The sequence below is a fragment of the Chaetura pelagica genome, unplaced genomic scaffold (assembly GCF_000747805.2).
Source record: "Chaetura pelagica isolate M959 unplaced genomic scaffold, ChaPel_1.0 scaffold12, whole genome shotgun sequence".
NCBI classification, from domain to species: domain Eukaryota; kingdom Metazoa; phylum Chordata; class Aves; order Apodiformes; family Apodidae; genus Chaetura; species Chaetura pelagica.
Window position 1 is genome coordinate 5,579,002 of NW_009952801.1, and position 14,812 is coordinate 5,593,813.

The 14,812-nt window shown below is 38.5% G+C and overlaps 1 protein-coding gene across 1 annotated transcript in view; it reads right to left on the reverse strand.

The window, feature by feature from the left end:
* ANKMY2 (ankyrin repeat and MYND domain containing 2) overlaps positions 1 to 14,207 on the reverse strand; it is an 18,006-nt gene extending 3,799 nt beyond the window's left edge. The window contains exons 1-6 of the mRNA XM_009994941.1: positions 14,145 to 14,207; positions 6,787 to 6,925; positions 5,090 to 5,188; positions 2,824 to 2,984; positions 1,496 to 1,710; positions 247 to 382 (exon numbers count right to left, since the gene is read on the reverse strand). Of these exons, the coding sequence (XP_009993243.1) occupies positions 247 to 382; positions 1,496 to 1,710; positions 2,824 to 2,984; positions 5,090 to 5,188; positions 6,787 to 6,919 (744 nt within the window). The 5' untranslated portion in view covers positions 6,920 to 6,925; positions 14,145 to 14,207. The remainder of the gene's footprint in view (positions 1 to 246; positions 383 to 1,495; positions 1,711 to 2,823; positions 2,985 to 5,089; positions 5,189 to 6,786; positions 6,926 to 14,144) is intronic.
* Positions 14,208 to 14,812: the final 605 nt, after the last annotated feature.

A 14,812-nucleotide genomic window follows, 5' to 3' on the forward strand; every position in this document is an offset into this window, starting at 1 on the left:
TTAAAAGCTTAAGTATTTAAGCATTTATAATGGACACACAAAAAATCTACTAACTGAAGTATTTTAGAGCATTTTCCTGCAAAATTAATTTAAAAAATTCAGTTTGCCAGAGAGTTCAGGACATCAAAAAACTTTGCTTAATATAACACATTGCAGGAGCTGAGAAAAAGAAAGATGGCTTAGTTTCAACTACATTTACTACGCAAGTTGCTTAGAAAGTATTTTTTTTTGACAGGAATAACTTACTATTTCAACAGGAGCAATACTTCTCACGAGCTGCTGGAGCAAAGTAGCTTCACAGTAAGGAAACTTTCGGATACTTTCTCGAATTAGCTTCTCTTGATACACAGGGAAACCATCTTTCTCTCTCCCTTTCAAGAGACTGAATTTTTAAAAAATAAAGTAAAATAAGAAGTCACATAGTAAATGTTCAAGAACAAATATACAGCATGCTGTACTCTGTCCTCTTTCAAATTATAAAGAGGTATTATAATTTAAAATAAGTTGGCAACTTCAAATTTACAAGTGTTTAAAATGCAAATTATTTTTATTCTAATGCACAATCTTAATGAAATTGAAAAGAACTAAATGTGTACTCTGAAACCAGTACTTACTAGTTCAACCACACATTGAAAAATAATAACCTACAGGTCGACTCATATCAATATCAGACTGAAGTAGTAAAATGCTTTGTTGTGTTTAAAAATGAGCATTGTAAAAAATGAAGAATGCACAATAGTTTACAATACTAATTCTGCTTCACTCATGTTTAATAATGTTATAATCCTGATGCCTTTGCATTTTATCTGGTTGGCTCCTGCTTTTTTATATGGATTGCTGATCTAAGTATGTGAAAGCTGACATCATAATTTCTGTATCACGTAGAAGTCCACAGAGGTCTATGGGGAAAGTTATCCTTCCAAATGTCAGGCCACTTACTTTAATACTTTAAGATAAGGCAGCTTGTTTAGTTACTCTGGGTGGATTCTGGAGATGCATGTAAGTGATTTAACAGTGCAAGTCTCATCCAGAGCAAGCAGGAGTTGCAGTTCTCAGCTGCTTATGTGTTTTTGAAAAAAAATTTCACCCTGTATGACTGCTGGAGAGCAAAATGGCAAGAGAAAAAGTTCCCAGATTATATCTATGGGACATAGAGAGATTCTTTTTTCAAGCCTATCACTTTTGTTTTTTCTCCACCACATGCTGCTGTCCGCTGCTTCATAGTGTATGTGTGATTGTCAAGCTCTAACCAGATCCAGCAGGGAGCAGAAACTCTAGGAATGTTTCCCTTGTACCCCAGGAAAGGGCAATGCCACTTCAGACAGAAGAAAGGGAGCCAGTGTCACCCTGCAGTGACTGCAGCTGGGATTATTTGAAAATTTACTTGGCATAAACTTTATCCAAGACAATCCAATCAATTATTACAGTTGGCTTTTTCTGGTATCTGTAAAGCTGGTTCATACATATGCTGTCAAACCTCTCTAGAAATACGTACCTTTTGATAAACCCATCTAGTTTATCCTCTCGCTCTTTTAAGAATGTAATACATTTCTGGAAGATGCAACTGATGTAGTGCATTTTCATAGCAAGTACTTCATTCATATCTTTCTGCTTCATACATTTCTCACAAATTAGATCCAGAACCCTGTAACATTTCTGCAGTGCTTCTACTTCGGCCAATAGAGGGTTCTCTTTTACCAGTAATACAATCTACGAAACAGATTGAAGAAAAAGTAATGCAATTAGGAACCAGTATTTTTAAACTTGAGCATCAGCATTACAGGTTATAGCTCACTGTGGCTAAATTTCAGTGGAGTTTCTAATATTCCTCCACTTCCGTCTTATGCTGTCTTCCTGTTCTTTTTTCAGTCATTATTTAGTATACTGTAATTCACAGTTCTCATACAAGAAACATTTAAAATTAAGACTGGTATTAAAAATAATCAGGATCAGGATTTTTTCAGAATAAGAACCTGAAGAATCAAAACTATTTCAAAAGAAACTTACACAAACTACCACACATCGTCATAAAATCTCTTTCCTTTTGAACACCTAAAATAAACTGAAGCTGTATGATCTAAGCAGCTTCACAGAACAACACATGAACCTCATGTAATCTTGGAGTACTTCAGGTTGACTAACTAGTCAGGAACTGAACTAACCATTTTAAGAGGAAACTGTGTACTCTACCCACTACATCAGCTGCCACTGGCACATTACTGTTTGCATGTGCTGCAGATACCTAGTTGGCAACTGTTGACAAATTCCTGACTTTGAATAGCAAGCCCAAGGAACTTGTCTTTGAATTTAGGCATGATAACTTCTCTGAACTACACAGGAGGAGCAAACAACAAAAGACATTATCTTCAGCAAATATACTGGCAGGTAAAAACAACTATCTCTTGTCCATATTTTGGAAACTGCAGCAGCAGTGCATATTACTATCGTGAAGCAGTGCTGAAGGTAGGAAGATACATGCTGAGACAAGCACTGAGAGAACAATGAGATTTTGTGAAGATAGGACATTATTTTGTTTCAACTTCAAGTGGGGTCAGGGAAAAAAGAGGACAAAACCATGAAAGCTACTGATGCAAAACATCTCTCCACTTAAAGGTGTTAGTTCAAGGTTCTGGTGTATGTGAACTCAGAAATAGCCTCATTTTTAAATCATGTCTAAATGTTGAGACTGATTCTCATTTTCAGAAGCATCTGAATTACTGGATAATGCTTTTGATCTCAACTGGACTCTCAGAAGAACTAAATGCTTTCTGACATAAAGAAACAATTCCCATGCCAACACATAAAATTTACATATTACTCCACCTTAACAGGATGCATGTTAGTAGTAGTAATAATTTTATGTAGAGGGCCAGCTAATTTTATGGGCAGTTTTGGTTCTTTATCTAAGCCTTGTGGTTTAGTATAGTAGTCCAGCCTCTCACGTGGAAAGAAGTTGTTGATGACAGTCACACAGTCATGTTGACCTATAGGCACACAAGGAAAAAAAACAACACACCAATGAAATTAAATAATAACCTAAAAATAAGACATAAAACAAAATGTTAGTATAAGCAATACAGGTCAGAATTACTCACACAGGAGCTCAGCATGATATGCTTTGCACTGGTAACTGGCAACTCTTGCCATTCTTTTAAATTCAGTAAGTGTAACTTACTGACTCCCAGAAGGGATTAACATCTTGAAATTTCATTTTGAGAACTCTGTCCCATTCCCATGTCTTCTTTCCCCAGTAAGCCAAAACTAAGAGAACTGGTATTCCTCACCAGAGTTATACTGCATTAATAGTGTCCTACTGGTGTTAAAATTTCTCAAAAGTTCTCTCAATTTGTGTTGACACTTCTAAGATTTCAGACCTGAACAGACATTACTGTATTAACCTAAAGTGGAAGAATTTAAAAGAACAGAACATGCTCAAAATTTACCAAAAAAAAAAAAGACAAAAAAAAAAAAGACTGTGATGAAAGTAAGAGGATGAGAGAAGTTACACCTCCTTCTTGTTTTCCACATCTGACAATATGATGGATTGCTTGGCTAAAAGGAAGGTAAAATTTAGCTTCTCTAGTTCAGGACTTCATTCTTTAAATTGATTGATTTATCTTGGCACTAATCCTATTAATCAGTAGAATAAGACACAGCCAACCAAATTCCAGCATTTAAAACACTCCACTGTTTTAGAAGAGACTGTCCTAAGCTAACAAAGTACAGTGTAAAACAAATGACAGGGGAAGAACTGTCCTAGCTTCCCACACATAGACAGATGAATTGGACAGAGAATAAAAAAGAACAGGAATGGATTCCAATGTTCAGACTTACACAGAGTAGCGTATCTCAGGATGCCTGAAAATATTTATTCTATCTTAGTGACATGAAGTGATTTTAAACAAGAATTCTCAGAAGTTATGCTGGAGAAAACATTCCCCATTCACTAACAACTCAATTTGGCATCACACTGGAAAAGACTCTCCAAATCCAAAGCAGAATCAATAGGAGTGGACTCCTTTGACACATTAAGCACATAGTTAAAAGTTTTGCTGCTTGAACCTCAAGTAAGCAATGTCAATCTTTTCTGCTTTAAAAGACCTGAATGAGATACAATTGAAATTGAAACTGAAGAAACTGACTTTTCAAGGAAGTAAATCTAAATGGCAAGATAGGCTCTTGAATCCAGAGCACCTAATGGAGTTGCAAGAGAGTTGGCAGAAATTTAAACACGAGAAGGTTGTGTTGAAGGGAAGATACAGGTCCTCATTTATAGTTGTCAGGAAGGTCATCTGGACAGCAATAGCTGAGTCCTTAAAATGACTCCACTTTTTCTGGTAATATCTTATCACATGTTCTTGAACTAAATGGAGAAAAAGTGGTATATTTGGCAATGTTAATCCAGGAACCATCCAGCACTGTCAAGATGGGTAGAGAAAAGTGTTTTGAAAAAAAAACAACACAACAAAACTATGAGCAAAGGGAACACAACAACATAAAAAAGCCTGGTTCCATGTTTTGCCCAGGATCACACAGCACATGGGAATGATAGATCTTTTGTTCTAGTCAGGTTCAGGTCAGTAAGTACTGACTAGCTCAGAAGAGGTTCCAAGACTCCTCCCTCTCCCAAATGCAGAGGGAGAAGGGCAGGAGGTTACTCAGCCACCAGCACACAGCAGGCTCGTGGCAAAGCTCAGAGGAGAGCTCCCAACACCCAGTGCTATGTTAGCTCCTTCCCACAAAATAAGCCCCAACTATGCACTTAGTACCGCAGAAGCACATACCTGAACTTCAAGCCCTTCAGATGTTACCAGCTTCCTCTCACTATTTGAGAGTGATGACACTGCAAAAACTGCATGTTTGGAGAACAGCAGCATCTGTTCTTACAGATAAGGTAATTTGTGCTTTTACAGAACAAAGCATGGAAATAGAATACAAATTGACTCTGTTACAGGATGAGATCTGAAAAAAAAAGCTGAACTGCATCAGTTCAGAACTGGTCATTAGATAATGTTTCTCTAATAAACAAGGGAACCTAACATTTTACTTCTTTATGAATTTAGGAAATTTTAATAGACTTTCACCTTACCTACAAAAGCAGCCATCTGAGCTGCTGTCCTTCCCACAGAGTTGACAACATCAGTCTCTGCTCCAGCCTCTAACATCATCCAGGTGATTTCTTTGTTTCCTGAATTTGGGGGGGGAAATATGGAGAATGAGAAAGAACAGACCAGAACTTGTAATTCTTTATGTTGTAGTAAACCAAGCAGTGAATTTCCTAAAGACCAGGAATAATACTGAGGGAAATAAATGTCTTTAATGTCATTATTTTAAGAATGGATTAAGAGAAAGGCACAGTGCTGCCTCCTTATTTATGGTTCCAGAGGATCAAATCAAAGTAAAAACTAAATTCAGACAGGATGTAATTCTGCTCTCTGTAACATCCATTCAGCTCCCTGTAGAGCTTATAGGAGTCATATGCATATAACCACAAAAGAGCTTGGTCCTTCTGGATAGCAGTATAGAAGCAAATTCTTCTAATCTAGTTTGACAGTTCAACTACAACATTTGCTATTCTAAGAAGAAAAACAACTCCAGTACTATTATGTAGCAGGAGCACAGAGAAGAGAACAGATTGTTCCTTTCTCCACAGCGGGAACTGGGTGTTCAGACTGGGCTAAATATCAAGGAAAATGAAGATAAAATTTGATGGGAAGATTAGATTACTTAATTGATGCCCTTTGGAGACTAATAAGGACACTTGTCACCACTCACACTGGTTCTGCTTTCAGTGGCATTCTTACTTTATCAGTTTTTGTGCATGTGTTAAGTAAAGTGAATATAAAAAAAGAAGGGGGTGGTGTATGGAAATGAATGTTTCTGATTTAAAAACAAAGACATTGCGTCAGTAGTGCTCACACACCTTCTGCATTCAGGGATAACAGACCTTCAGGCCAACATTCAGAAGCATTCAAAACCAGCATAACAAGTTAAAAGCTCAGCTGCGAAAATACTGTCAAAGTCCTGCATTTTCCATAAAGCTGCAGTCGTTTTACAGCCTCTAAGAGGTTGTTCCCATCTATCTGCTGCAGCTCTGGCATTGCTCAATGCTACAGAATGCTGAAATTTTCCAAATTGGAAAATTCCAATTGCAAAGTTTTAGCAGAAAAGCCATCTGATTATCCAGTTGAGGTTCATATTCACACAGATACCTTTCTTCTTTTATACTTATGATGAAAGAAGGCTGAGATTAAACTCTATCTGCTAAGAAATCTTACTTGTCTAGAATCTCCTTTTTGGGCAGATGTAAGTGGCCTAGTAAAGCAGATACTTAAAATAACCTAGTATTCCCAAATCTAATCTTTTCCCCAGAAAGAACAATGTTTTTGGTGTAGTGTCTTTTTCTCACTCAAGGAAATAATTGTTCCTTTCACCAGGGAAAAAGAATAGCAAGAGGAAAACTGCAAACTACCACTTGAGACAGGAGAAGATATATAGAGCTACACAGACTTTCATTAAAAAAAAAATAATGTAAAAGTAGAGGGAAAATTAATGACATGTTTTTAGAACTTTAATTTTTTTAAGGCCAGAAGATAATTGCAAAAATAACGTAGGAGAAAATAAAAATTTAAAAATACTGGATTGTTTTGACAATGGTTCACATAAAATCTAAATTTGCTAAACTTGAACAATAAAAACAGGTCAACATTTTTCTTTAAATTATTAATTTATGGCAAATCCATTAATGTAATGAAAATCTGTGATCTATGTTGAGTAAGTAGTTACCTGAAAGCCCAGCAAACATCAAGGCAGTATATCCATGCTCATGTTCATTGCAGTTAACATCAGCTCCGTGTCGCAAGAGCAACCTGCACATGTCCACTTTCCCTTTGTACGCCGCGTGCATTAGGGGGGTCATGCCATGCTGACGAGAGGAAGAAGCATACAAAAATAATTCATTGTACCTCTTGATCCCCACCCTATTAGTAATTTTCACTAGTACACACATTCAGTATAACTACCAAAACCCTAGTTACAACAGAAAAGCTTACAAAATTCTTGATGTAAAAATAGTTACTAAGGTGTAGTCATTTTCCATTCCATGTCTTATTTCTGGTTATGCTGTGCTATATACAAAAAAAACAGACCACTTGAATAAATAAAAATCATTTAACACCAATTGGTCATTAGCCCTTTGTGTAAGATACTAGGGTTAAAGAGAACTAATGCTTCTGCTAGCTGGAGAAACTTGCTTTATAAAATGTTTTAGGTTGCTAAGTTATTACTTTTCTCCTTTGTTACATGTTAAACAACAAGAAAATCAGGAATAGGCTGCTGTTGGTTTTGCCTTTACAAAGACCTGCAGTTTCTGAAATCCACCTAGGTCAATTTTAGTTATGATTACTGGTAATTGTGCTATCCTCCTCTCTCACATTTATCCACCCTTTTGGTAGTGTCTGATCTCACCTCAGCCAGAGTTCTGAAAGCCCTTGTAAAGACACACAGCTCTAGGTACAGTTTAATAACCACAGAGTTTTACATCTAGCTTTTTGATAAATTGCACCACTGCAAAAAGGATTTGTTTCAGCAAGGGAGGAACCAAGTTTTTATTAGAGTTGCACCAGTCAAAGCTGGCAAACACTAGGTGAAGTTTTCAGAATCAGGGTGAATTGCAAATGCAGGCTCTTCTGCTCTCACAGGGCAGAGAGAAGCACATTTTTGCTTGAGAAAATTGCACGATGTTCCATTTTTAGAATTTTACATGCTTTTTCCAACATGCTGTTTATTCTCACTTAACATCCACTCAGGATTCATGCTACCAGCCAAGACTTAATAATTGCCCAAGAACATTCTCCAGCACTGAATACAAGGGAGTGTGCTTTGGTTTGTCCCTGAAGGAAATCAAAACGGCATTTTCTTCCCATTTTTTGCATGTTAAGGCTCTGTGCATGAATACACTCATGTACACAGTGACTGCAGCTCTGCAATGCATGCTAATGGGATACTCTGAAGTCATCCAATTGTCAGCTTCAGCCTTAACATGGTTTTTTTTTCAATTCATGACAGAATAAAACCTAATAAAGTTAAATCTATCAATGTAATTTTCCTTCCTAAAACTAAGAGAAATTACAAAATTTAAAATTACAATAACAATTTAAAAGTATTATTTCTTTATTTCTTATCCTAACTGAAAACAATAAAAAAACATTATTTGATGCATTGTAGTTCAGTTAGCTGAAGTATTTCTGGTAAACTGCAATATAAACTGTCATTACAAAAAAAACAAAAGACCTGAGAAGTACACAAACATTAAACAAATTTGTGATTAGTTTTGTTTGCGGTCCTATATAGGTAAGTAAAGTCTTTTTACCCTAATATGTAAAATATGTTACATAGACAGCAATTTTTATGGGCCAATCCCAGTTTGGAGTCATAGTACAGATTCTCCTCCTTTAGCATGCAGAAAAGTACTGCTGTAAGGGTGATATGAGCACATTACGGTTTTTGACTGGAGAAGGAACATCTGGAAAACAATGACTTCAAGTTTGGCTACCTCTTGAATGCTGGTTGTTTCAATTCAAAATCTGTCTGATGATTATATAATAAAGGGGTTTATAGCTGGCATTTGGTTTTTTTCATCTCCTCCTCCTGAGAAACTTTAAGAGTTTACAGTTAAATTTTTAAAGTGTCAGGCTGCAGTGCGGATTGAAGAAACACATCAAGTAAAAACCGTGGGCATTTGTTAGAAAATGGGATTTTAAGCCACACTGATGTCAGCCTTTTACATTCACAGCAAACAAAAATCTGGAAAAGCTTGGTATCCTGTACTACATCCCTATGCAGAAACTGAAATTACTGCAAATACTCTTCTCAGGCTGAATATCAAAGACAGGTCCAGCAACAGGCTGTTTTCTGACTGGCATTTGGATTGTCAGTACAACACACTTAAAAAACCACACCAGCCGACAGTTTCTTAAGAATATGAAGAACACAAATTATTCTTCCAATATTAAACCTAGAATGAAGAATCTGTTTTCTAGCTGCTACAATGTCTCATTCCTCTCTCCAAAGATCCATTCTTTCAAATTCATTCTGTAGGACAAAAATGAATTTTCCCAGTTTCTTGTTTGTTTTGTAGGGATGTTACATGTATTACAGGGAGGAAAATTTAACATCTCCCACCTTCTACAGAACTACAAGTACTCCCTCTACATCTGACTGCACAGTGGGAATAGTTTGCAGTGCCTCTAGAAATTGTTTAGCACCTTCCTTGACGAGCTCATCAACTGACAGGGACTCCATGGCACAACAGCCCAGGTGTGACCAGCCCAGCTCCATTACATACCACCTTTCCTAGTTCCTGATGTTGAAAATATGCCAGAAGCAGATCAAGGGATGGGATTTCAAGAACTAAGCTGACCTAATGCTGCCATGGCGTAGGAGTCAATTGAAGAAAGAAAAATAATATGGGGTCAGAAGGCTGAACCAGCTCACAGCGAAAGAAAAGGACATGTGGGGAAGCAGGAGGGGCAGATGATTACCAGAACCAGGGAGGGGTTAGACTCCTCCAACAGAAGTGGGTAAAGAAGACAAGCTGGTAAGTATTTCTCTCTGCAGTACCTGGGAGCTAATACATGCATGCTTCTACAGGATGAATAATTAAAAAAATTATAAACATAATAACGTTGATTTCAATAACCTTTTGCCCTCTAGGAACTACAGAGGAAGTTTTCAACAACACTGTTTCTCAGCCTTTGTTGACCAGAGGAACTGAGAAACAGGGGGGTGGCCAGGAAACAAGAGCAGGGACAAAACAAACAGACCATCTTACATCTCAGTGACCTGTGCATGTTTGGCAGAAAACCTGACTATGTTTTGAGCACTTAAACACTCGTGCTGACTGCGTAAGAACAGAGACATGATAAACGTGTATTTTCAAAAGCCATTGTTTTGTGGCTAACATGCTGATGATTCGCTACTGAAGAAGGCCAATAGACTTGCCTTACTAAAGAGAAAATAGGGTTCCAAGTGCTTCCAACATTCAGTGCTTTACACCTCTCCTGATCAGTCCACCCTTTTTTAACATGAATGATACTGAACGCTGCTAGTCCAGAAATACAGTAATTGAATTTTCAGTGGATGAAAGCCTTTACAAATTTTGCCCTTAAATAATTTGAATAAGATTCGTCTTACTTACCTTGAACATACTGCAAGCAGGATTTGGATTACAGTCAACAAATACATGCACAAATAAGCCAAATATGAACTAATTAGAATATGAAATACTGCTCAGCGAGTGTAGATATGTTCATCATAGCTATAGTTCTCCTTTATAGTCATCCTGCTGACTTAACACATAGTTGTCTGATGATCTTTCTGTGCATCTGCATTAATCAAAAGTTAAAGTCTGCATCAGCCAGTAACCTTTAACAGTTTGGCAACTTTAAAACTTCTTAAAAACAAACAAGACTGAAGGAAACTTGACAGCTAGAAAACCCATGTGCTTCCTCTAGACTGCCATTTGACAAATGTCTGAAAGATTTTGGCCACATCCTGCAAATGGGTGGAACTCAAGTCAGCAAACTACCAGCAAGAAGTCACAGCATTATTTACAACCTCCGTACTCCCAGGACAAAGAAAATTCCTGAATACTTTCCTCAATACTACATTTCCACATTAGCAACCACTCCAACTAAAATAGGACCAAAAAATACTAAACAGTGGCCATTTACATGAAATATATTTGTCTTTATTTTGCATACATTTTCACTTCCCATCTATTTCTCCTAATATTTTGGAACACCTGAGCTTAAATGCCTCTGAAGTTTTAAAGCTGCCAAACTGTTAAAGACAAGTTTTGTGGAAGAGCTATTTTTTCGTTTTCATAAATAAAGTGATCATGCCTAAATACCTTTCCTTTCTTTATCTAAATCCACAAGGAAACAACAACAACAAAAAGTTATTTGGTCAGGAAAGATGCTGAGAAATAAAAAGGACTGTATCTGCTGGATATCTCCAAACTTCTTGAAGATGTGAAATTAATTTAATTAAAGGGGCCTTACTCTGATTTCAAGTAACCTATGCTCCCAGCAGAGCACTGCAGATACCACGAGGTAAATGCTGAGTGAGTCTTGGCACATGAGCAGGAAGAGCAAATAGACTTAGAGGAGTGATTTTTGTTTTTTAAATACATGTAAAACAGCAGAATGCTGAAATACTGTGTTCAGCTCATACTTAGACTTTTGAAGAAGCAGCTGAAGCAACTGTAAAGTTTTCAGAAAAGAGCCATGACTATAGCTCAATTACTGAAGAAACAACAATAGTTAAAAAGTCGATGCATTTGAAAGATGTTAAAATGTACCTTGGTCCTTATCGAAAGGTACACAAAGATTGCCAATTGTCAGTAGTTTTTAATTTAGAATAAAGCAGATCTAAGCAGTTAGAATATGTCAAACCAAAAATTAAAGGCACAACTTATGTGTTTATTTTTTTAAACCAGGCAGTGCAATATGTAACAGCCTGCTTCTGGATGCTGTGGATTCTCTAGTCTGTGGAAATTATTAAATTGTAACTGCATATTTGCTTTACCACAAATAGAGGAGAAAATTACATGCCATCCTGGTCTCCAAACTGACAAGGCATGGATTTGACAGATGGACCATTCAGTGGATAAGAGATTGACTGCATGGCTGCACCCAGAGAGCTGTGGCCAGTGGCTCAATGTCTAAATGGAGGCAGGTGACGAGTGGTGTCCCTCAGGGGTCAGTACTGGGACCAGTGCTGTTCAACATCTTTGTTGAAGACATGGACAGTGGGATTGAGTGTATCCTCAGCAAGTTTGCTGTTAGTATGAAGCTGTGTGTTGTGGTTGATGCCCAAGAGGGAAGGGAGGCCATCCAGAGGGACCTTGACAGGCTGGAGAGGTGGGCCAGTGCCAACCTCATGAAGTTCAACAAGGCCAAGTGCAAGGTCCTGCACCTGGGTTGGCATAACCCCAGGCACAAATACAGGCCGGGGGAAGAATGGCCTAAAAGCAGTCCTGAGGAGAAGGATTTGGGGGTGGTAGTTGATGAGAAGCTCGACATGAACCACCAGTGTGCACTAGCAGCCCAGAGAGCAACTGCATCCTGGGCTGCATCAAAGTAAGTGTGCCCAGCAGGGCCAGGAAGGTGATTCTGCCCCTCTACTCTGCTCTGGTGAGACCCCACCTGGAATACTGTGTACAGTTCTGGTGCCCTCAGCACAAGAAAGATATAGACCTTTTGGAAAGGATCCGGAGAAGGGCCACCAAGATGATCAAAGGCCTGGAGCAGCTCTGCTATGAAGACAGGTTAAGAGTTGGGGCTGTTCAGCCTAGAGAAGAGAGGGCTCTGGGGAGACCTTATAGTGGCCTTTCAGTATTTGAAAAGGGCCTACAAGAAAGCTGGGGAGGGGCTTTTCATCAGAGAAGACAGTGATAGGACAAGGGGTAATGGTTTTAAAGTGAGAGAGAAGAGATTCAGGTTAGATATTAGGAAGGTGGTGAGGAACTGGCATGGGCTGCCCAGGGAGGTTGTTGATGCTCTATCCCTGGAGGTTTTTAAGGCCAGGTTGGACAAGGATTTTTGCAACCTGATCTAGTGGTAGGGCTCCCTGCTCATGGCTGGGGGGTTGGAACTTGATGACCTTTGTGGTCCCTTTCAACCTTAATAATTCTATGATAAACATTTTCATGCTCATTCTCTAGATTCTCTCATGTAAAAAGGTCTTAAAGAAAGGAAATGAACTCTTATTTCCCGACTGAATTGTGCTCCATTTTTAATATCTAAGCATTCGACTTTCAGGGCCGTTTCCTCATTTCTTAACATTAACAGAATAGATAGTAATATAAATAATAATGGTAAGGCAGCAGAGGAAGAAAACAAGACCCTACACATTTAAAGTAATCTCCAGTTATGGCCACAGAATAACAGTGAAGCTGTTTACTGGATGTTTCACAAACTCTATTGCAGTACAACAAAGACACAGTTAAACTGCATGACTTCAGCAGAGTACCACCAAGACACAATGGGAGATTGAGCACTTGGGCAGTGAAGAGAAGCTGCACCAACTGGGACTGTTCAGACTAGAGAAGAGATGGCTTTGATGGGACCCAACCACAGTCTGCCAGCACCTACAGGAAGATCACCAATAAAAATGAGCCCAAGTCTTCAGTTATAGTGGCAGGAGAGCAAGAGACAATGCACATAAGTTGAAATGGAGGTTCAGACATAAAGAAAAACATTTCCAGTAAGCACAGTCAGGCAGTGGAACAAGTTGTCCAAAAAGACTGCGCAGTCTCCATCCTTGAAGGTTTACAAGGTCAGATAGGATAAAGCTCACAGGAACCTCATCTGACCTCAGAACAGAAATTGCTTTGAGTGGGAAGCTAAAATAGAGACCTTCTAGTTGTGATGCTGGGAGAAAAAACAATTTTACATTTAAATTGTTAGACTTCAGATTGATCTAACATACAAGCTGGGCAATGAGAGTTTTGCTTCCATGTTACACTTCATATTCATGTTGCATGCTTTAGAAAAACATAAAAAGAGGAGGAACTAGATATGAATATCACAAGGTTCCTTTCTCCAATAACTTCCTCCCATCCTCAGGTGGCACTTAAGGATTTTGTCTTCTACATGTCTATCACACCTGCCTCTGCAAAAGACTGGTTTTTTCCACTTCTGATCTAGCTCCTCATCCACTGAGTATGTTTATGGTTCTGCAGAGGTAAGGCTCTGAGTGATGAGATGTAAGTGTGAGATGGGGACAGGTATTCTTTATCCACATTGTCTGCTGCTGTCCATGCAGAGGAAATTTGTTTTGGCAGGTATGACAAAAAGCCAGGGTGCACCCCCATGTGTCTTGCTGCAGTGTTCATCTTACCTTACTGACACCAAAGTTCCTGCTGGAACTTGAGAGAAAACACAAGCAGTGTAGTACTTTAAGTAACATTCATCTTTAAACTTGCTTTAAAAAAAACCCTCTTCAAAAATTCATTATTCATCTTCAGAATAATTCTCATTTCCAGGAGTCTGTAGAGCAATGTTGCTTAACAACAAGGCCTTCAGACCTAGTATTTTCCTTGCTAAACCCAGCATAATGCTTGTACAGTTTCACTGTACCTCATCCAAGCAATTGACACGGACATTCTTGCTGCCCAGTAGCCTTCCAGCTTCCTCGGTGTTGCCTTTAATTAAAAAAAGAAAAAAAAAGACACAGAGAGAGAAAAGGGGGTGAGAAAGGGAACAAATTCAGAATAAAGAGGAGAAAGATCAGTCCATTCGTTATTAGAATACAAATATTTACAGATTAACCACTTGGAATGTAGATTAACCACCCCTAAATCGATCACGCTTAGAGAAGAGGCTTAGGATTGAACAGTGTTCTGTTCTAGAAGCTAAGAAGTCAAGGAGTCACAACATCGAATCACAGAATCGTAGAATGTGTGGGGCTGGAAGGGACTTTTAAAGATAATCTAGTCCAGCCCCTGTTGCAGTGTGCAGGGACCTTTTTAGCAAGGTCAGGTTGCTCAGAGCCTGGTCAAGACCAACCTTGAACCCTTCCAGGGATGGGGTCTACACCACATCTCTGGGCAACCTGTTCCAGTGCTTCACCACTCTCTCTGTAAAGAACTTCTTCCTAATGTCTAATATAAATCTACCCTGCTCTAGTTTAAGGCCATTGCCCCTCATCCTATCACTACACATCCTTGTAAACAGAGCCTCCCCAGCTTTCCTGTAGTCCCCGTTCAGGTACTGGAAGCCTGCTATAAGGTCTCCCCAGAGCTTTC